The 24,372-nt window shown below is 37.5% G+C and overlaps 1 protein-coding gene across 2 annotated transcripts; it reads right to left on the minus strand.

Moving 5' to 3' along the window:
• Positions 1–1,381: 1,381 nt before the first annotated feature.
• On the minus strand, positions 1,382–15,841 carry bsg (basigin). 2 transcript variants are annotated; one of them, XM_053634248.1, is made up of 8 exons: positions 15,609–15,841; positions 9,906–10,074; positions 5,387–5,472; positions 5,013–5,152; positions 4,164–4,434; positions 2,947–2,959; positions 2,764–2,837; positions 1,382–2,652 (listed from the first exon to the last, which is right to left on the minus strand). In XM_053634248.1, exons 1-7 carry the CDS (start codon positions 15,685–15,687, stop codon positions 2,777–2,779), a joined length of 819 nt encoding a protein of 272 aa, XP_053490223.1. In that variant the 5' UTR covers positions 15,688–15,841; the 3' UTR covers positions 1,382–2,652; positions 2,764–2,776. The 2 variants fall into 2 exon arrangements, with proteins under 2 accessions (XP_053490223.1, XP_053490222.1); XM_053634247.1 differs by having other exon boundaries at positions 2,947–2,971; positions 15,609–15,840.
• Positions 15,842–24,372: the final 8,531 nt, after the last annotated feature.

A 24,372-nucleotide genomic window follows, 5' to 3' on the forward strand; every position in this document is an offset into this window, starting at 1 on the left:
TGAAACTGCTTATCAGTCAACCGTTCAATTAGTTTTGAGCCTGTGAAAATGGAGGGACTGTAAAAAATGGCTGTAATTCCTAAACAGTTAATGCAATATTTCTGTTAAATCCCTTGAATTAAAAGTGAAAGTATACACTTCAATCACATCTTGATTGATTCATTTCAAATCCACTGTGGTGGTATACAGAAGCAAGATTACAAAAATTGCATCACTGTACAAATACTTATGGACCTGACCATAGATCACAGGCTGACCAAAACTAGGCAGTTGAAGAGTGATAGAAGACCTGTGGCCACTGTAGCCTCATATTCCTGTTCTTGGCTGACTAGTGTGGATCTCAGTGTGGATTTCTGCTAACCATCTGCCAGTCTGCCCATTCTCCTCTGACCGCTCTCATCAACAAGGGATTTCCAACTGCAGGCCTTTCACATACTGGCTGGTTTGTGTTTGTTTGTTTTGGCCACCATTTGAGATTTAAACTCTAGAGATGGTTGTGTGTGAAAAGTCCATCTGGCTCCAACAATCATGCCATCATCAAAGTCACTGAGATCATATTTTAGTCCCCAGTCTGATGTTTGATGTGAAAATTAACTGAAGTACTTGACCTGTATCTGCATGGTTTTATACTGCTGCCACATGATCAGCTGATTGGATAATTGCATGAATGTGCAGATGTACAGGTGCTCCTAATATAGTGCACAGTGAGTGTAATCAGTGGACAGATTGACTTGTTGCAGACATTAACAGTGTTAACCAGATATTACATCAACTTCCTAGATGCCTTCGTTAGATTATATTTTTAAACTTAGTAGTTGGGTAGCTAAACAGTGAACTTTTGGTAAGGAGTGTGAAATAGAATCACTCAGAATCATCAAGAACTATTTTCAATCTGATAGATGGTTCATTCAGATTACAAGAAAAGGAAGGTCTTTGCAAGTGGGTGTGTCTGTAAAGACAATCTGACTGCATGCAAAGTGTTGATAAGAGTTCTTCATCTACATGCACACCTTACTGAGGTTTTATTGTGCAATCATAATATAGTATTTTTCCTCTCAACCATTTTGTGTAACGTGTAAGTGTATAAACAGGCAATCCATGTGTATGCACAAGCATTAACTAAGGAATAAAACAAGACAGAGTGAGCTGCTACAAGAAAATAAATGAACAACTGGGTGATGTCATGGGGTCCAACATGAAGCAGAGTTAGTTACATAGCAAAGACCAAATAACAGCACATCCTGAAGTATTTAATTTCTCTTATAGGGTGAATATTGAAGTGAGACACCAAGTCCCAGCAAGTGCTAAAAGCATGTGTATAAATGTCAACAACTATTTTACAACTTCAGTATTTAATCAGATCAAACAGACCAGCCTGATGTTAAAATCAAACCAAATAACTTTATTCAGAGGGTGAAAGTCAGTAAAGCTGACAGTTTACAATTTCCTATGTCTCAAAGGCAAAATAATTTACACCAGCTCAGTAAATTCTTCGTATTCAATATGCCTTTTCAAGAAATGGCACAAATTCAGTCATACATTTGTGTGTAGAATGGCTTTTGAATTGCTTACAGGGAAGATGAATACTCAGGATAAATACTTGAACTTAATGGCACGGTTACTTCAATAGTTATAGATCTAAAATTAGCTTTAGTTTGGATTAGTACTGGATTCTGTATTAGATTCTAGATTATCATCCGCGTAATAAATGGCACAAACTGTTCATGCTTGGTCCTCTTCAATGCACGGTTACTGTTGCTATTACCAAAAAACATTGTCCTTACTTAAAAAGCATCACTAAAACACAAAAAAAATATTAGTCTAGGACAAGAATTAAGCAAAGTAAAGTGGCATTCTGTAAAGAACTATGACAGTGCAATTCAGTGTGCTAATAGTTAATAATTCTATGACTATAAAGTAAGCATATTCAACAAAATGGATCAACATTAAGGCTGACAGAAAAAAAAAAAGAACTGCCAAAAAAGTGAACTAAATAGGTGAACCTTTCAAACCATAACTTTGTGGTAGTAATATAGACATCAAGAATAGCTGAAGACACTGAAGCTCTGCAAATCCCATGCTGCCAAACGGAGAGATATTTATTTATATATGCTTTAAGAATAGGTGCAGAATTATAATAGCCTGGGTATCAAATTGTTATAAAACGTGGTTCAAATTGGCAGAAGACTGTACTAAAATTGCCACCATAAAAAAAACCACTAAAAATAAAAATCCACAGGGAGCAATCAGAATATGAGCTGATTTCAGAGGCAGGATGTAGCTGATCACGCTTCTCACAGTTTGGTATCCAAGCGAAAGTTGCGTGGCACAGTAGAAGAAGCCGACACAAGAAAACCATCAACTGTTCATTCCCACATGAAAAGGGTTTCACTACAACACACTTTATAGCAAGAATACAAATCATGCATTTTCCCCACCACCCACCCCAAAACCCGCAATTTTTAAGAACACGTTCGCTGGCAGCACAATACAGAGAGGAATACTGGGAAAGAATGAAAACAAAGCGATCAATATCTCAGGACATTTACACTTAAGCAGAAAACGATAACCGAGATCGCAGAGCACGATCTTGAGGAGCCACACAGCAACTTCATGCTTTTCTTGTATCTTGCTTAGTAGTCTTCAGGATACCTACAAGTGGAGTGAAAAGAAAACAACAAGTCTTTGTACGTGATGTGCTTTGAAATATTGTCGTTTGATCTTTAGGGAACAGCATGTGCTATTTTTCTTGAGTTGACTTACCTCAACTCTGCTCTCAGTTGGAGTTCCTTTGACGCAAATTCTTGTCTTTGTGGTCAGTTGCGGAGTTGCTCTTCCTGAAACACAGAACATCAGCAGTGTGTTTCCTTAGTTTCCTCTTCAATTCACTCAAAAAGGCAAGTGCACAAAAAACTTTGTAGAAGTGGAAAATGATGCAAGACTTACAGTGGGGCTGATCCTGAGTCATCATCTAGAGTCAACAGAAAAACACAGAGGGGGGAAAAAAAACAATTTATATATATATTTTATATATATATATATATATATATATATATATATATATATATATATATATACACACACACATACACACACATATACACACATATACATACACACACGCACCATTGTTAGATTCTGGCAAGTAAATTGGAAATATTTTTATCAGGTTTTACACCTACAAATGTCAAGTTTTCAGATGACTTGTCCAAAGTTTAAGGCATGTCTTAAGTGGCTATGGCAAGAAATCCATTAAATTATTAGCCTGACCATCAATAATTAAAGGATAATTATACCCACAATGTGTGTGAAATAACTTAAACACTATTTCCATGCACAAGGCAGTTAATCATGCATCATAATGACTAAACATATATGAAAATTTCGATCCAATGTAATTTTCCGTGCAACCTTAAAACCCACAGCAGTTCCTGATTGAAAAAGTCACCCCCCACCCTTATTTCATTTTCACAACTTTATATACTGTCCGAGTATTGAGAGACTGCAATTCACCAGCATAACCCATGCAATGAGATGCAGAAAGCATGCACAACAATGCTGCTAAACCTCTCCTGAGCCCTGAAATGTTACGTGTTATTTGACCAAATACCTGGAGAGAGAAATAAATAAATCTGGCCTAGATCAGGTCAGCCCTTTTCAGCCCGTTCATTGGATGTAGTTGGAATCAAAAATAATTAGGAGATGTAATTGTTTGACCACAAGTTTACAGTTATGCTTTTTAAAACCCCCTTTACAAAGTAACCAATGAAAGAGCTGTTTGCTTTTCACCAACTCTAGCAGCAGCTACTCAAAGCAAGAAGCACATCTGGAACTGCTCCATGTTCCTAGCCTGAGTAAAACCACTTCAGCCTGACATGCAGTTTTGAACACTTACCACAACGTAAAAGCAGCAGCGAACAGAGAAATAAACAACGTAAATAATAAAACACAGACCCAACTAAATAAAAGCAATACTTTTCCAAGAGATAACAAAAATATATACAAGAATGCAAAAAACGTGATGAAACGAGGTCGGTCCTCCTTAAAAAGTACGTTTAAGAAGGGGAGAAAAAAAAAAAATCTGATCACTGATGACACATACATTCATTGTACATTCAGTGGGCTGCAAGCAAATTTATTTAAACCAGGAGACTGATGCATACCGTCGTTAATCTCGTCAGGCTTTCTCCGCTTCTCGTAGATGAAGATGATGGTGACAAGGATGATGACCTCAGCCACAATGCCCAGGAAGGGCCAGAGAGCAGCCAAGCGGCTACGCACACGTAGCTGGATATTGTTGGAAGCACGGCCAATTTCGTTCTCCCCAACGCACTCATATCTACCAGCGTCCTCGTTATTCAGGTCAGTGATGGTAAGCGTAGAATTTTCGGGCACGCTCATGATTGAATACTTCTCAGTGGCATTGCCGATGTCCTTGCACGCAACATTAAAGATTAGAAAAATGAGTTTACAATAAAAGGTGTAGTACAGTGAATGCGCAACCCAAATACTCAAAACCATGAATTATATAAAGTAGTCGCAAAAATTAATAATAATAATAATAATTCTTGGCTGAAATGAAACCAAAATTCAGTACATCTGAACTTAAAGGCAAAAATTGTAAAAAAAAAAAAACCAAACAAACAAACAAACAAACAAAAAAAAAAAAACCACACACACAAGTCACTGAAGCATTACCAAAAGTACTACTGCTTTCAATAAACAGTGCTGGTGAGTTTTAAATGTTAATCGTCTCAGTAAAGTGCAAGTCATCAAAACTTATGATCATCACTAGTATTGTGATACTTTATAGAAAAATGTAAACAAATAAATACATTTGAAAAATCTAATACTGAATTACACTGTCCAGTAAGGGTTCCTACCAACACTACAGCTTAGGTCATGTAAAAGTTTTAGAAAACAGTGACTTCAAGAACCTGAAATGCAAAAGGCTACATTTCTCACACTAGACAAAAAGCTCAATATGTATATACTGTACGCTAAAGTCATACCATCTCCTTGCCTGACTCAGTGAGCATTTTCCATGTCCAGTCAGTGAAGCAGGGGTAGCTGTGGCACTCGCACACCAACAGCACCTTGTCATTCTCATTAGCACTCTCAGAGTGCTTGTGGACCACAATATGAGGACGACCTTTTGGGGGGGGGGGGGCAAAACAAAACATAACATTGCATTAGTTAAAAGTATTGGTTACAATCTCCAAATCTAAAATGATTTACAAAAAAATAAAAAGCTTTTAGCTGCAAGTTAGTAAGAAATTGAGAGACCATGAAAATTGTTTCATAAATATGTCAATGCCAAATTTACACCATAATATCTGTGCTGCTCTGTGAAGCCTACTTGTCTAACAAGGTCAAACATTCTCACCCTTTACATTGATGGATTTTTCAGCTGGGATCTCAGACTCAAAGACACAAGTATATATTCCAGAGTTGGTCTCAATCTTCGAAACGCTGCCCAAGGATAAAAGAAAAACAAACAAAAAAAAAGTCAACAAAAAAAAAATGAGTTCAGTTCCAGGAGCTTGCTAAATATTTCATTTGGATGATTTTCCTGCTCAAATCGTCACCTAAACTCAATAATTACTCAAGGAGTTTCACTCTGGGGATTCAGATTAGAGCAGTGCACCCTTACCACAAGATATATCTTCAGACATTTGGAATAGGCCACAGCACAATATTCCCTCTGATTAAAGTGTTTTCAGACAGCAGAAGGTAACCAAGTAAAAACAGACGGTTTCCATTCGGCAAATTGCCACCACACCCCCAGTGTTACAAAAATCACAGGGCTATTGTGCTCCAGTGAATGAATTACAGTCAGTGCTGGGGTACTTAAAACTTGCCAGCTCTGGTCTAGATGCAAAGATGCCAACCAGCACTATCCTTACCTCACTAGGAATCAACTGGCCTGTATTTACAACCTAATACATACAGTTGCAATCAAGATTATTCAACCCCCATTTAGGACTGCACAATTAATCCAATATCGATCACGATCACGATTTTGACTGCCCATGATTAAAAGAACATGACCGACTGCGGTATTGCCGTTTAAAGTTCGTCCTCCGCTCATAGAAAACTCCACTACAGATCAAATCAAGCGCTTCCTAAATTTGCAGTCAATCACCATAGAGTGGCACAGGGATGAAGTCATTTTGTAATGCCAAAACCCGGAAACGGAATTAGCATTTTAGCACTCAAGCTGCCAGTTTCGCTGCGAGCGCCTGCGCGAGGGGAAATCATGACATTAGCACAATGCTAAATGGCACTACAGAGGTTGTGGAGGACATTAAACATCATGCCAAACAGGAAAAAACTTTGCAGATAAACTCAGGGCTCTACAGTGCGACCATTTCACTCGCGTTTGCGACTGAAAAGTATTTTGTGCGACTGTGAATAAATATTTATTTGCATCGGTGCGAGTGACCTGTTCGGAGTTGTATGATACAATTGGAATAAAAACTACAAGAAGTCCAAAATGCATCTACATCACAAGTTATTTTCACACTGCTTTTCATTACCTCAGTCAACCGAACAAGTGTGGAAATACTGCAAAGAAGCCATTATGATGACAAGCAACTCTGTACATCATCGGCTTCTCTCAAGTTCCCAATCGCACAAACCGCCATTTGTATTGACCCCGCAAAATGACCTGAACTTTCACCTGCTCGTGTAGACACAGCGGTGTTGGGCGTAGAAAATTAATAATGCTAATGCTACAAGGTGGGTTTAAGTCAAACTTGTTTATGATTGGTGAGGAATTATTTAATAATCAAGATTAACAACTGTTCAGAAGGAGTACACCACTGCTCTCCTTCACGCTCTTCACTAACTCAAATACATAGCGTAGTCAAGTCATTTAAACTTAAGGTTGCCAGATATCATCAGAAAAGTCAACTCCAGTTTCCATGTTTTGATTTAGTCCCACAAAAAATATTAATCAGCAGACGTACTGGGAAACCGATCTAAAAGGAACAACTGATAAACAAACAAACAAAAACAGAAAACTAATAAAATGTAAAGACAGAAAATGTGCTTAGTTATAAATAAATCATGTAATATAAAAAATAGATATAATAATAACAACTTCTTCATAAAATATAAAAAACATTTCATTTCTCATTTTAAATGACTATAGGTTGCATTTAATATCAATTTGACATTAAGATAAATTCACTATCTCCTTAGAAAGCTATTAGCCTTTTTCCTAATAAGGATCATGTTTGTGTTAATCTACTTTTAATTAGAACTATTGTTTAAGATATTTAAAAATAAATATTTTATGCTTGTTTATTTATCAATTAACCTATAGTATTTCTCATTGCTATTATTTTAATTCAATTAACAGTGGCCATGAGCAGAGAGCTTAGATTTAACTGTTTATGACAGACCTCCTGATTAAAGCTTAAATAAAAATATTGGTATCTGGACCGGTTTTGGTTGTAAAAATCCTGATCGAAGCATCCCTAATGAAAACCATTAAACTAAAGCGCTTCCCATCTGCTGGGTTAATGAATCACCCAATCACATCCTATATGACATTATTCAGATATATACATATATATATATACACACACACACACACACACACACACACACACACACACACACACACACAGAACAGTTCGATAACTGACTCCAGCCAAGAACCACGACAGTGGAAAATGTCTAATATTGTAGATTTAAATATATTTAAGAGGAGCAGACTTCAAAGATTGAACATTGATGTTTATTGTATTTGTTCACAAGGTGGAACAGGTTAACAGTGGTTTTTTTGCATACAGTCTGTAAAATTAACTGAAAATATTAAATTTAGTTTATCAGAAGGCAAATTAGTCATGGCTCACACAATGTTCCTAAATTCTGTCATCACTGACAAAGCTCAAATTTTCTCATGCCTACTTGTGCGTTATATTGTGGCACATTAATGTTACCATCTCAAAAAAAAACCACACTCGACTTCAACTGTGCTCCTAAATTTTTGTAATTATTATTAAAGAAATTGTCTTGCATCTCTCCTCCTGTAAACCCTGTTATTGCCTTTTCTGCATAGGCCTGAATTGTTTTCATTTGGTTGCATATTATGTGATTTCATATTTTCATTTGGTTGATGGCATATATATTTTTACTTATCCTATATTTTGGGTACTATTTTATTTATGTTTTACTTCTACGAGATGATGCACTTTAAGGATCAGTCTAATTTAATGCAAAGATTCCTACATTAGCAGGAATGTAGCACAACATGGAGGTGAAAGCAGCGGTCTGTATTTAAATGTGAAAGTGCAATAAAAATGTGTCACTAAAATCAATGAATAATCATGATAAATAATCAAGATCTCAATATTGATCAAAATAATCAGGATTATCATTTTGGCCATAATCGTGCAGCCCTACCCCCATTGCAAATCAAGTGTCAAAATTTACAGACTTCCAGTTGTTTGCAAAGGAGCAAATAAATCAAAAGCAATTGAAATAATTAGACAAATGCATCAAGTGGTTTCCCCCTAAATTCCACTGAAAATGCAACTTATAATGACTTCAAAATTTAAAATTATTCAACCCCTTCATGGCAAGCATCTTTAGTACTTAGTAAAGCACCCTTTTGCTGTTTTCACCTGCTGTAAATGAGATGCATAGCCAGACACCAGCTTCTTAGCCCATTCCTCATGAGCAATGGTCTCCAATTCAATAATATTCTTGGATTTGTCTGCTGCAAAGGCCTTGATCAAATCCCACCAGAGATTTTCTATGGGGTTCAAGTCAGGTGACTGTGATGGCCCTGAAGAATCTTCCAGAACGACTTCTGCAACCGAGGCTTGGTGGAATTTGAGGCATGCCTGGGATCACTGTCCTGTTGGAAGGTCCAATGACGGCCAAGATTCGGCTTCCGCACAGACTGCATGACGTTTTCTCCTAGGATTTCCTGATACTTCAATTAATCCATCTTGCCTTCCACACACTGCAGGTTTCCAGTGCCAGAGGATGCAAAGCAGCCCCAGAGCATCACCGCACCACCACCATGCTTGACTGTGACAGTGTTCTTTCTTCATTCTTCTTCCTCCAGATATATCGCTGATCCATCATGCCGAAAAATTCCAGTTTTGTTTAATCGCTCAACAGAACAGAATCCCAAAAGTGGGGGATTATTTATGATTTTGAGCCGACTTTTCTTGTGCTTTTGGGTCAGTATTGGTGTGTGTCTTGGAGTTCTGGCATGGAAACCTTCTGCATTTATTACCCTCCATACTGTGCTCACCTTAGTGCTTGTTTCCACCAAGCCTTGCTGCAGGTCTTTTGCAGTCACTCGAGGGTTTTTCACAACCTGCCTTCTCAGAAATCTGGTTGCAGCTGTTGATAGCTTCCTTTTTTTGCCCAGTCCAGGTATTTCATGTATTTTCTTCCCCTATCCAGTTCAAGCATTTCATGTGTTCCAGTTCAAGCACATCTGGTGCAACTAATGAAGCCCTCGCTTAGTTGCATCAGGTGTGCTTGAGACAACACCTGTTTTGCATATTTGTGCTGTTGAGAGAGATTCTATTCGGGGGGTTGAATAATTTTGAAACTGGAGAAATCACAAGTTGCATTTTCCGTCGAATTTGGAGAAACCATTTGAAGCATTCATTGTGTTGAACTATTTCAACTGCCTTTGTTTTATTTGTTCAATGAAAACAGCTGAAAGTCTGTACATTCTGACAATAAACCTGATCTGCAGTGGGGTTGAATAGTTTTGACTGCAACTGTAGAACTACTTGGAACTTTATCACTCTTTGGCTAGTGTTAATCTAGAATCAGTTTTTGCATTTTAAGGCATAATATTCCATATATGTAACATGAGATGGCCAAAGCTTTGAGCAATGTGGTAAGTAAGTGTGATGAGAACGTACTTGTACTCCATGTACTGCGCTGTGCTTTGCCTCTTGGTGCTTTCGATAATCTTGCCATTTTTTTTCCAGTGGTGGCCTGTGATTTTAAATCCTGGGCTGGTGAGGTTGCAGCTGAGTGTGGCAGAGGTCTGGTTGCTCACCTCTATTGGAATAGGCATAATCACAGGCCCTGTAGAGGTACAAGTCCCCCCCCCAAAAAAATAAATAAAAAATCACTCTGTGCATCAATGGAACATTTAAATGAATCTGCTAGTAGGGAAATGCATAGGCCAGACTAATCAGTGACTAACATAAGCATGAAAATGTGCATGGTCTAACCCAAATGACATGCCTTCTTTAACATCTCACAAATCTCATTGAAATGAAGTTCAAATTATTTAGATCCAGAAATATTTACTACAAATAGTAATATAACTACTGGTATAATCATTCCAGATTTTAAAATAATAAAAACAAATCAGAGGAACAAAGCTGTCAAATGTTCAGAGGTAAAAAAAGTGCACATGGGGGGGGGGGGGGGGGAGAGTATCCTGAAAGTAGATTTGTAAAGGGAAGATATATTAGGACTATGAGTTAGAAGGAAACAAAATACAGAGCTAACAAATAAAGGTGATGATGGAAGTGAGGGGCTTTAATCAACCAAGAAGTGCACTGGAATTCAGGTAATGCTTAAAGGATTGACAACGTTGAATAAAGCAAAAACAATGCAACAAAATAAAAGCAAGCAAATAATTTACAGGCATAATTTGATCTCGGAAGATAACTGGATAATAGAAGTTAGTACAGTTTAAAGGATAAAAATTAGGGAGCCCTGAACACCATCCACATAACACCACAGACAAAAAAAAAAAATATATATATATATATATATATATATATATATATATATATATATATATATATATATATATATGGGACTCTCACTTCCTGTAACAACTGTAGTTTAAAAAAAAAAAAATAAACTAAGCAAAGCATCGGTTTGCTAATTCGGGTACAGTAATGTCGGTGGGCCGGTTTGTGGTTGAAGGGAAGACACAGGAGGAGCATTACAAGGGTAAGAACTGGAATCTAAGGGGTTCACATCCTCTAGTTGTTGGCTGCTCCTCTACACCTCACCACTCACTTTCAAACACAATAACATTGGCCTGTGAGCGGATCCACTTGACTTTGGGCAGTGTCCTTAGGGCGTTGCGGTCGGGATCGTTGGAAGCGCGGCACTCGTAAACACCGGTGTCATTGAATGTGAGATTGTAGAGAAGCAGGGTGCTGGCGCTGTGCTGGATGTAGGTGGTGTTGATGCACACACGATCATGCTGTGCTCCTTCAAAGAGCTGAGAGGCTCTCTCATTAGGCTCGTCACCCTCTATAAACCACCACTGCACCTCTGGAATGGGGTTCCCCATCACCTCACAGTGCATTACAGCGCTATCACCTACCAGCTTTGTCTGAGACATGGGCGACTTTATGAAGCCCGCTGTCCATAAAGGACGATAAGTGGCAAGGATTAATTTTGGATTCAGTGCAAGCAGTTCATTGGAATGATGAATAATAAGTGATGGTAATGTTGATGGTTCAAAAAAAAAAAAAAAAAAAAAAAGAAAAGAAAGAAAGAAAAGGTAAAGAACAAACAGAGAGCAGACTGTTAGAACAAAGAAGGTAATATAAAGTATAACTTAATGCTTGCTTGGTTTTGGGAATTACTATGCAAGAACAAATGCTGGCTTGTGTGAATGTAAATACTGCATGATACCCAAATCCATGATTGAAAACAGCAGCTCTTGAAAAGCAATGAAAAGTGAAAAAAAAAGAAAGAAATCATTTTGCTGTGGAGGCACAGAGAACAAGTCAAATGGAAAAGCTACAAGGAAAACAAAAAAATAATATAATATGACTTAAGGCATGCTTAACTGCTAAAGAATATAAAAAAAAGTCACGCATTGGCACTATTGTTTCAGTTTTATCGAAGATCAAGCACCCTTCCTATGATTCTTGGAGGCTACTTTTTGTTTCAGAAAACAAAGCCTGCATACAAACAGGCTTGAATTAAACTCCTATGAAGCCATTTCAATGGAGCGTCTCAGAACAATACACAGAGTGGATAACCTGGGAGTGCATGCGTGTCTAATTAATAAACAAACTTCAACATCAACGCTGAGAACACGGAGATCCTAACAAAATGTGTTTTTTCATTAAAAGTCAATGTATGCTCTGAATTATATTTCACAGAAGAACTAATAAAGCTGAGCTGTATGACCACAGAATACTGCATCACTATTTTATTCGACCGACTCCAGCTGGTAAACTCAGAAGAAGCCACTGCATGTGATTCAATATCATTTGGCCTTTAAACTGGAACAGGCTGCATCTGTTTATCCATTACTAAAGGTTATCTTTCGAGCATTAATAGCATAATGTCAGATCTGACTAAACAAACTTACTAACCTCATGTCATGCTGCAAATGTTCCATTTGCCTTATCACAAGCTAAAGTAAAGTATTTTAGCCATCCTAGTGATTGCTCTTCATCGACCATGAGCACAAAAACATTCCTGTGCTCATCTGTAAATGTTCTGACTGGAAATCAACTTAATATGATTTAAGATCATACCAGTCACTGTTTAAGGATTTCTGTCAACTAAATGACGCATGTAATGTTCCTTCCAATATGTACAATCCATCAAATTCAACTTGAGATCACAAATGTTGGCCAGGATATGGCCTACCTCATCTTGAATAGAAGACTGAATACATTACAGTATTCTGAAACATCTATAATATCGTATACATTTACCATCAGGGTATATTATATCAGCACATGCTTCATACAAACCATGTTAATATGACAACACCAAATGAGCAACAGGGATGAGCATACAAATCTAGCCGATTTCAGTGACATTTATGGGAATTCAGCGAGTTCAAAGTCTTCTATGTGGTGGGTAACTTATTTACTCAGTCATAAAGACAGCAAAACTCTCCTTTCCACACTGATAAAGGCAAATTACAAATAACTATAAAAGAGTGTAAAGGTTAGCCTGAATTTTATAGAATTCCAGGAACTTTAAATGAGCAACCCATCATAACAGGGATTATTAAAAGAATGTACACAACGCATGTGTTTTAGGACAAGTGGGGGGGGGGGGGGGGGACAATTATATGTGAGAGAGAGAAAAGAGAATGCATTGACTTTGAATACATAAATGCTTTTGACTAGGAGCTTGTTTGTCTTCTTAGACTTCAAGACTTATTGTAGGCAGATTTTTCAGATGACTGATAACACTGTAGAGAAACCAAATGCATTTTACCATATGAATTGGTGATCAAATGCTCATTGCAACAAGCTAAAAAATATTTTGTATAATAATAATAATAATAATCTGTTCAACAGCTTATGAAAGTCACCATGAGAAGCCTATATACATACACTAATTTTTTATTTTTATATATTATTTTAATTTTATTTTTTTATATATATATATATATATATATATATATATATATATATATATATATATATATATATATATATATATATATATATATCTCTCTCTCTCTCTCTCTCTCTCTCTCTCTCTCTGAGTCCACTGATTGCTCTTTCGCGGAGTTTGTATGAACACACCCAGCTAGTTTAATGCCTGGAGGCATACGTGTGTTTCACTAATTTAGCATGTTAAGCACGGTTATATTGTGTCAGTGAGTTAACAAAAAAAAAAAAGAAGATTCAATAACAAAATACAAATGGAGCATAGAATGGGTTTCTCTCACACACAAAACAGTACTGAAAAAATATAATCATCCCTACAGAGAGAGAATCATATTTAAGGGAGTGGAACTAATGTAACAAGATCATGCAGTAATACTGTACTCCACAATGGAAAAAAGTGGTATTTTGGCATCTAGAGAACAAACTTATCTAAATACATCATAATTATAGCAGCTTTGACTGAACCACAACTAAATGATTCAGTTCATTGCTTAAACAGCACAATTATGTAGTACAGGACATTCCTGATCTTGTTGCATGACAACGTTGTGTAACTGACCCACAGTGAGAAACTGCCCCCGTGAACAAAATGGCAGTCACTAGTCAGCCATCATGCTGAAACAATATCAGAGCCATTCAGCTGTGGATAAATACCTGCATGCTCCCGTTAACCCAATTTTCCATCTACGCCAAGCCGAAGACAGAAGACCCGAGGGAAAATTTCATTTTAATTCTGATGTGGCGCTCCTACAGCACAACTATTCTCAGCTAATGGTGCTGTTGCCTTCCAACAACCTCAACCTGTTACTCTACTAGCACAAAGGTGGTCCTAAAATGACAGACAGAAAAACAAACTTCATGGCAAAAGTAAAACTGGGTGCCATTTAATAGCAGTGTGTAGAGAGGGCCTGGGTTTAAGTACAGGATCACCTCAGCTTTGCACCCCTACCATACCCTGGCTCTGTTTCTAACCATGAGGCAGATTAAGTAGGGATTAACAGGTGCTGACATTCATTTAGCTGTGGTAAAACATGTCATGGCATGCACACAGGGAATTCATGATATATATATATATAAACTATTGTTATTTTTATCTTTCATAGCCAAGTTACTGGCACAATGTCCAGCATTCAAGCCTGATGTTTCTGCTCCTCTTGTGTTTGGCAGCAATGTTGGTATGGATTTCTGCTCCATGGCCATTCACAGTGCTGGAAAATTATAATAAGCTTACACTAAATCCTTTAACGACTGAGGCCTTCCTGAAAGGTACATTGTCCATCAAATTGGTTAGATTACTGCACTGTTAAACCGGTTTGGATTTTCTGTTGTTGTTTTTCTTTTTTTTTTTTTTTTTACTACACACTGCACGCTAATCAGCACAGTTTGGTTAAAGACAACAGTTTGAAAGAAACAGGTTTTTACATTTAACCTGATATGAGAAACAGGGAATTTCCTCATATCCAAATATATGGGTTGATGGAAAACTGGTCTAAACCAACAACACATAACGCAATTTTTTGTAAGGGCTGTAATGCAACCTAATCATGTAGGCTCAATATTTAGCGGGATGTGAATTTAAAACGCAACGTAACTCATGATAACTTGAGCCCTAACTGAACTCAACCCCAGCTGAGCATGAAGTCTGTCCGTAACCTGAATTTAAAGGCCGTGAGCTAAATTAGTTTAGCGACCCAGAGTTTGTGGGTTCATTTAATTCGTGTCGTATGTGGCGTGTTGTTTTTAGTAGCCGAAGCTATACAGGTTAACAGTTGGTGGGTTATCGAGACATTTTAACTAGCAAAACTAACAGATAAGAGCTCGACTTGGTTACCTTAGTAACGGCGTCGACGATTAATAGACATTGATATAAATGTTGGAACGACGCAAATAATTAAAAGTATATATATATATATAAACACACCTACATACATAATATTATAGAAACAATAAAAGGTGCTACTAACCAACCTGCCTAACTAGCTCACGCGAACGATTTTGCTGGCAAGGAAACCCTTTCACTCACGTCGAAAAACCTTTAAAGCGCCATAAAACTGTAATACATTACATGAAACTCATCTACAATAAAATCTCACGATATCATGTCCATTTAAAACAAACGTAAACAGATAAAATCTCGTTTTCGGGGGAAAACAAACAGACTATTGTATAGAATTCAGTAATGGCTGATCAGCGATAGACGCTGAAAGACACCAGTCTTACCTGTCTGCGCGAAGGCCTGCTGAAAACTAAATAAAATAGCACCAAACACACACAGCAGCCGCATGATGGCTCCTCGCATTTGTTAACTATTTACCTCGAGTGAAACACTGTACTATAAATGTAAAACCTGCTGTAAATGTACACTACAACAGCAACAAATAAACGCTTGCTATTTTCTGACTAGCCGCTCGCTCGCTCGTTGTCCTCTATTTGATCCTGACGCGCACTAGAACGCGCACGTACACAAAGTTAAAACGTGTTTGCGTCATCAGGTCCCGTCACTTTCGACGTGCGCGAGACGGAATCACAAACCGTCTGATGTAAACAGTGCACTACTATAGGTGATAGGTGTATAAGCTAAAGCTGCATAATCTAAAGGGTGCACTTAAAGGGGTAGCTATTTGGGAGACAGAAAATAGTCTTCCAGTTTTAATCAATAATGTTTTTCGATCAAAATGTATTTTGTTGTTTTTATAGTAGGTGAATCGCAAATATCGATAAAAAAAGTTCTTTTCGGTTATATTTCACGTTCTTCTTTAATTGTCGGTTAGTATTAGATCTTTATGCACAAACACAAACCAGACTGCACTTTGATAGCTGTGACTATTACACAAACTTTTTTTTTTTTTTTTACAGAACAATAACAATGCTTGTCTTTTGGCGTTAGTATGCGATCATATCCGATGATCAGACTTAATTTTACTGCTTTATTCCTTGCTCAGGTCAAACATATTAAAAATTTAATTGCGGCTGTTCTTGAGAGTGAATCTGATGCGGATATTGCTTTTCCATTGTCCATTATTGTTGGCAGATTGAATCGACTCGTTTCAACACTGTGTAAAACCTCCATCTAGTCCATTATGAAGCAGTCAAAACTAACCTTGCCAATTGATGATTCCCCCCCCGTCTTGTTAAAACAAAAAGAAAAAAAAAGACACAATGCTGCCATCTAGTGCCAACTACTGACATAAGCACATACTAACTGCAAGGAGTGTTTCTAGGGTTTAACTCGGTATTATAGTATTATAAGTTTCATGTTTTGGCATATTACGAATTTTATTTTGTGTCAAAATTTGAAAGACTACCTTTGGTTTTTGGGGCTTTGTTTTTGGGGGTTACTCTGTGCGGCCTAACCTAGACTGGGCCGTAACAGCACTAATGGACAATCTCAGGTTTAAGAAAACGACAAACTGAAAAGCTTTCTGTATGAAAAATATTTACTTTAATATAGCATTCTTTTTTAATAGCCAAAGAACAGAGAATACTGAAGTAATTAAATGCATATATTAATATGAAGAAGAAAAAAACAGCACAAATTATGCCTGCTTCATGTTGAATCCTTTAATATAGGAAGGTGCATGTAACACACACAAACACCCACACACACACACAAACACACAAACACACACACAAGCTTGAAGAGATCAGTTATGCATGTGCAGCATGTCACCTGTTGAGTTATATCTCCTGCTGACTGAAAACTTTATTTTGCAATCCTGTGGGCATTGCAGTAGTTTCAGAAGTATCAAGTATTGTAGGTATTGTGAATGAATATCCTTGAAGCTTTTCCCTTAAAAAGGACATCCATACTGTCTATGTAAGTGTTTGATATCATGGTTTTGTGCCAGGCTTTAGTCTGAAATATTGTGCAATAAATAATCAGTTGACTAAAGTAGTTAAGGCTCTGTGCTAATGATCTGAAGGTTGTGAGGTCAAATCCCAGACCTGCCTTTGAGCCACCATTAAACTCTTGACTAAGACCCATATTCTCTAAATGGCTCAGTTGTGTATTTAGCTTAGAATCCTCACATAAGTCACTTTGAATAAAAGTGTTTGCCAACTTAACAAATGTAATTGATAAAAAGTTCTCTTCGCAAAGATTCTTAGCTTCCAAGAATCCTTCCTACAGACTTCTTACAATCATTTCTGAGTGGGAAACAGTGTTATACACAGAAACTTTAGGGATTCTCCGATACAACAACAGAAGAAACCTTAAGGGTTCTAGAAAAAAACCCCACTAAAACTGTAGTCCACTCTTTCTGCACAGTCAGTGTTTAAAAGAATTGTGTTGAAATGTATTAGGTATAGTTTCTCTGTGAAACAGGATCAAACAGTTTTACATTTTTTCAACCTTCACTCCAGTGAACGAGTCGCCCCCCTACCCCAAACCCACCCCCCCGTATAAATTTCATGTTTACATGTCCAGCATGAGGCAACCAGGAGACAAGTAAAACAAAACAAAACAAAACAAAAAACACCGCAAGAGGAAAAACTCCAGAAAACGTAAGGCTATTATGTTGTGTGAAAAAAAACACACTAGGCAGAGAGGCCATGTGTTCTAGATTTTGTTCCATTCATTTCAGAAACAGGAAGTAAATACTGAGTCTCACACTCACAGAGAGCAAGTGACAAAATTTCATGATTTCCAGGTGAACTCTCCTTTCAACCCTTTGACCGATCTTCTTAGAAACTGATCCACTTACCAAAGTTTAGTAAGTTTAGGATGTTCAAACATTTACATGTATTAAATACAGCAGATCAATTTATCCAACGTGTTTCAGAAGTGATGCAGAATTGAATCCAACCTTATAGCTGAGCTGTTGAGAGATTAGGATTAGAGATGCATCGATGTATCGATGTATAGTTTAAAAACATGCGATGATCAGGGCCGATTATATCCTGTCAATCAAAAGAGGGCGGGAAAACACATCGATTGTGTGCTGTGTGTAAAGATGATGTCTCTTGTGTGGAATGATGACAAAACTGCAGTTTGTAATCTCTGTAATCTCTGCACTGCTCAAATTTTACACCGGAAGTGAGCAGCAGTGAAACGGGAGTATCCGATTAATCTTACTATATAAAAAAGTTTATATTATATATTACCAGTTTGATGTACAAAGATGAAGTATAAATGCTTTTGTTTGTGGTGAGTGAATGTGAGACTAACAGGATGTTTTTTTAGAATTCAGTCAATGTTAATATGAATTAATAACATTCAATAAGTTAAGAAATCTTACTTTAATCTTCAGAATTTAGTTCATGTGTTAATGTTAATTAGAATAATGTGTTTTCTGTTTATGAGACCAGTTACTGTGAAACAACTTGTTGAAATGGAGAGAATAATGTTTTTATTTGCATTTCATTCAGAATTGTGGACTTAATTATTATTATTTTAAAAGAATGCATAAAAGGCAGAACTATCGGTATCAGCCGATATCACTCTGAATAATCGGTTATCGTATCAGCTGAGAAATTTAGTATCAGTGCATCTCTAAATAGGATCTTGCTCAAACACTCTACAATGGCACAAGAGCCATCCTGGGATTTGAGCAGGCCATGCTGTGGTCACTAACACATAACTTTAACTTCTGCCTATCTTCTATATGTGTGTACATTAATGATCTGTGTTTAAAGAAACAGACAAAGAAACTGCAATTCTATCAGAAACAGAATTTTATTAAAGAGCTATTGCAAAATGCTGAAATATTGTAGCTAAGCACTTTAGGTTATTCAGATATCTTATGAATATTATTATGCATATCCTGGGATAGACTCCAGATCCGCCTCGACCCTGACCAGGATAAAGTGGTTACTGAGGATGAATGCACAAATTATTGGCTGATGACCTCTTTGATTCACGATGAGCTGTGTTTTTGTGAAAGCTACTGTCGCACTTAAGAGAACATCTGATTACTCTGACTCAATTATAAAACAAAGACTGTCGTCCTACAAATCCAAAAAAGATGAATACATGATATGTTTGATCTTGATAGGCTTATAATGAACAGTAGGCTGAAATAAACATCTTGCATCTGCATGATTAATTGTTTTCGCACCCTAAGAGTAATGTAATCAGTTGAAATACTGCTCACATAACAAACCAAAACACCAATTAAAATAACGGAACAGGAAATACATGATCATCTGGATTATTCTTGTTATGTTGGAACACATGGCCACAAGGTGGTGCTTATGATTACTGCTTTGAAAACACAGGGCTTTCTTTTACCTGATGTCGCATTCCTTCTCACCTGTTTATTTCACTTTTCACATTGTATTTACACTTGTATGTGTACATGTTCATGCATGTTAAGAGCATTTCATAATTCTGAAGTTGGATTGGCACCTTACAATTTGATATACGACAACATTTATTGTCACATCTGTTTATTATAGATGGCCTAAACGGCACTGAGCAGGAAAATCACCAAAATGTGCTGGACTCTGGCCCTCCTAGATTAGAATTGGGTGTCCCTGATTGCTTTATATCTGTTTTTTGGGTGTAATAGGCATGTCCCTTTCATTTCTGTTTTAAAACCTTATTTGAGCACTTGAGTTAAAAAAAAAAAACACCCAATAACTAAAAAACAACCACTGTAAACTATTTAAGAACGGTTAAATTTAGAAGCCTTTTTTTTTTTTTTCAGAAAGGACATGGGTAACAAACCATGTGGTCCTCCCTCTGGTTAGGTATCTTAAGTCCTTGCAAAATTGGTGCTTTAAGGCTCCAGAGACATATTTGTAAGATATCCGTCCAGACTCAGAGTACACTGTGTTTCTGCTTCCTTCTGAAACACACGCTAGATGGCAAGTAGGAGGTTCTGCATGACTTTCCATTAGCCAATCCTGTCTTTCCTTTCAGCTCACCCGAGCCCAGTTTCACATATCTTAAAAAAAAAGAAAGTTTTTGACCTAGAAAAGCACTGGCAGGGGTAAAACAACAGATCCACACTCTGTAAAATGTTACAATTTCATCAAGAACTTCAGACATCCACTGTGAAATAGCTCTATAAACATGCTTCTTCAGAATATGAGGTTAATTGCCCATAACGGCTTGTTAAATTTGAAAAAAAAAGTAACAGGATCCAATTAGTTATATACACAGAACAATGGACAATACCCTGCAGAAGCAGTAATAAAAAAAACAGACAAAAGATGTTTACGGCGTTGGACAGTTTTAACATGCTATTGCCAGTGTTCATAAAAATAATGGCACAACCACTTTATTTGTACACACCGAGGAACAACATTCAGGGCATGGCTTTTAGCTTCAGTGTGGGATTAAACATTTACTGCTTACAAGGCAATGTGGCAAACACTAATGGACTGACAAACATGCATTGCTAATAGGAAGCAGTTATAGACTGGTTCAGGCCTTATGTAGGAGTGACACTGCTCTGATAAGGAGGCTTTGATAGCGGAGGACTGCTGTGTCTGCGAGTATGAAGAAAGTTATTGTATCCTCAGTTCTAAATGCGTCACCAAATGAGCCGCTTCACTGTTCTCTGTTGTGTCTGGAGAGCGGCTCAGACACGTGGGTTAGAAGCAGGTCATGTGGCTACAGAAGCTATGCAAGCTTAGAAATTCCCTTATTGCTTTGTTTCCAGACTTCTCATTTCCAGAGCCTTTTTTTTTACACATTATGGTGCTTGCATCATTCTTTTTTTAAAAAAAAATTATTATGTTGAATATTCAAAACACTACAGTGATAGCGTTACTCATTGCCCCCCTGGAATAAATAATGAGGTGACGATGACAGTACAGCCAAAGCGAGAACGGAATCTGTAAACTGTGAAGAGCAAATCATGTTTTAGTGATGATCCAGAATGAAAGGCCAAAGCAGAGACATCATACATTATGTGTGCAATAACATCAGAAAAAAAAAAACCCAGGCATGTCCTGGAATACCTCCACCCTACATATTTTGGTGTTTTCCAGCCATGCATTTTCCATACTTCTTATCCTACAGTGTCATAGGGAGCCTGGAGCCTATCCCATGGGACTCAAGGCAGAAGGCAGGGGGACACCCTGGATGGGGTGCCAACCCACCACAGAGCACAACTGAGCACACACTACACAGTTTAGAGATGCCAATCAGCCTACAACACGTGTCTTTGGACTGGAGGAGGAAGCACGGGGAGAACATGCAAACTCTAGACACACAGGGCAGAGGGGGGAATTGAACATCCAACCTTAAGGTGCGAGGCAAACGTGCTAACCACTAAGCCACCGTGCCCATTTTGGTGTTTTCTAAAAATGAATTGCTACATTTTTTTCTGACTGAGAAAAAAAGGAAAAAAGTAAGTTTTTGGTACTCACTACACAGATACTGATACATATAGGTATATTAATAATTCGCATGAATCAATTATGGTCATCATGGTACATTTTAGTTAGCTCAGGCTTTATTGCCGTGGTGTAAATAGTGGTCATGAAAAGCTCACATGTGAATGTTCATGCACTAATCTTGTTCTTTACAATAAGTTTGATTTGATTTTTAAGCTAGTTGATTTGAAGTGAATTAGCTAACTACATTAATTACCATGAATTGACATTGACGAGCAGGTCTTGTTTCACTTCGAAAAATCACTTCTGTACAGCTGCAAGTAATGTATGCTTTATTATTTTAATTACATCCGAATCCTTTGTTGTCAATGTCCGATAATAGCTGTTCTTCAAGAACAATATACTGGGTAAGAGCTGGTATTTTTTTACTCACCAAGTGTTATCTATAGACATTTTTCTGAAGCTTTGGTTGCTGCTGTGTGTTACTAGAAATCAATTCCTCAAGCGTTTTAAGTTTAAGATGTTTAAGATCGAGTTACATGTATTGTAGGAAGATGATATAGTATCTCCTCATGATATTTTTGCAGAGCACAGTTGGCAATTTCCATCATTAATCATGAAATACATCCTGATTGTTTCATCTGTTCATGACGACAATGTACACAAGGCTTACACCACATGGTATCGGATGTTTGTATCTGAGTATTATTTTTATGAGTATGAGTAAATGAACACAATATTGAACCAATACCATTACCAGTATGCATCCCAAGTGTTTTCCCACACCTAACTCACCAAGTTCAACATAGTTCACACTTGTTAATTAGCTGATGAGTTCAGTCTGATGAGATAGGAGCAAGGAAATGCCAAAATGTGCATGGTGATGGTACTGTACTCTAGGACCAGGATTGAGAAATTCTGGCCTAGACCATCTTGTGTGATTCACCAAATGATTCCCATCACTAACACTTACTCTGACTATAGTCATGCGTCAGGCCAAACTGTGAAACGTCCTGGGCTTGAGCCAGAGAGAGTTTTAACACCAGCTGAGAGCTTTGTTTAATACAAGTGTGGAAAAACAAGGTGTTCATTAATTCTGTGTGCAATTACGTGCACATTATTTGTGCTGCCAGTCATCCTGTTTGGCGGGAAGTCCATTACTAACATCACATGATCTCACCATCATAGATTCATTCATGTCGCACAGTGAGTGAATACATGTGATTACACCATCTGTACAGAATTCGCCAGAGGTGGTAAAAGTACATAATTATTTACTCGAGTAAAAGTGCAACAATTCATCTTAATTTAAACCTTTAAAGTACCAATTTAAATTGTTCATTCATGTTAAAGTAGTAAACTGTAAACTTAAATTGACTTAAAGTATGAAGATAAAAGTATAAGAAAAAAATCATGATAATTAAAGATGTCTGCCTCAGATCACACAAGGATTTTAGTTTATGCTGGTAAATTAGTGTCCCTTTCACCAAGGAACGTGGGACAATTAGCAAATTCTAACTACCAACCAGGGGGGCAATTTTATGAACTCTCATTACAGTACATGGCTTTTTTCTAGTGTAATTAAATCATAGCATGTTTACTTTTCCTTGAGTTTAAAAAAAATGTAAATATTCAACTTGGTTATATTTATTTTTGAACAGTGTTTCAGAGTAAAATAAAGCAGTTTCCTGCTGAAAGTCTACACTTCTAGTACCAATGCTTTAGTCAGTAGCTGCAGTGTCTGAGACAGTGAAGACAGATAAGTATTTCTGGCCCAATTTATCAGGTGTCTTCAGTTTTAAAGGCTTGAAAAGTAACAGCATAATAATGATGTGCAAATTATGTTATCCAAAACCTGTAGAGATATCGCCATTTCACTGCTCAACGTCCGACCTGTGGAAACATGTTACAGGTAAGCCATTAGCTAGCTGAGTGAGCTAGACTGATCTTTCGATGTTTTACAGTATAAAATCTCTGTATAATTTTATTGGTCACATACACAGACAGACACAGTATGACGTGTAGTGAAATGCTTTTTTCCACTGTCTATGACAAAAATAGAATTTAGATAAAGGGATACAAAGATTGGTGACAAACAGTATGACTGTATTTTAAGTAAGGTGGAGATATGTGCAGTTGTTTGTGCAAAGCTGAGGTAGTGGGTGTTGTGCAAACAAGTTCAAGCTCATGTCCTGTGTGTTGTCCAGGTTGAGGGCCCGAATGGCCTGTGGGAAGAAGCCCCTCCTCATTCACTCTGTGTTGGCCTTCACGGAGTGGAAGCGCATCCCTGACCGCAACAGAGAGAAGAGTCCATTGTTTGGATGGTTGAGGTCCTTCACTATGCTCTTGGCCCTTGTCCAGCACTGCTTGTTGTAGATAGACTGCAGGTCATGGAACTCAGTGCAGATGGTACGCTCAGCTGATCGCACCACCCTTTGGAGAGCCGCTTATCCTGCTTGGTGCTGTTCCCAAACCAGACTGTGATGCTTTCCGTCAGGATGTTCTCCATTCTGCATGTGTAAAAGTTCTTCACCAGAGTGTTAATGTGCCAGGACCATGACAGGTCCTGAGTGATGTGAACACCAAGGTATCAGAAACTGTCTACTCTCTCCACTTGGGCCTCAGTGATCTCAAGGTGGTGGTAGCTTCACTCCTGCTAGACCACTACCAACTCATTTGTCTTGCTGACATTCAGGAG

The sequence above is a fragment of the Ictalurus furcatus genome, chromosome 10 (genome assembly GCF_023375685.1).
Source record: "Ictalurus furcatus strain D&B chromosome 10, Billie_1.0, whole genome shotgun sequence".
In the NCBI taxonomy this organism is placed as follows: Eukaryota; Metazoa; Chordata; class Actinopteri; order Siluriformes; family Ictaluridae; genus Ictalurus; species Ictalurus furcatus.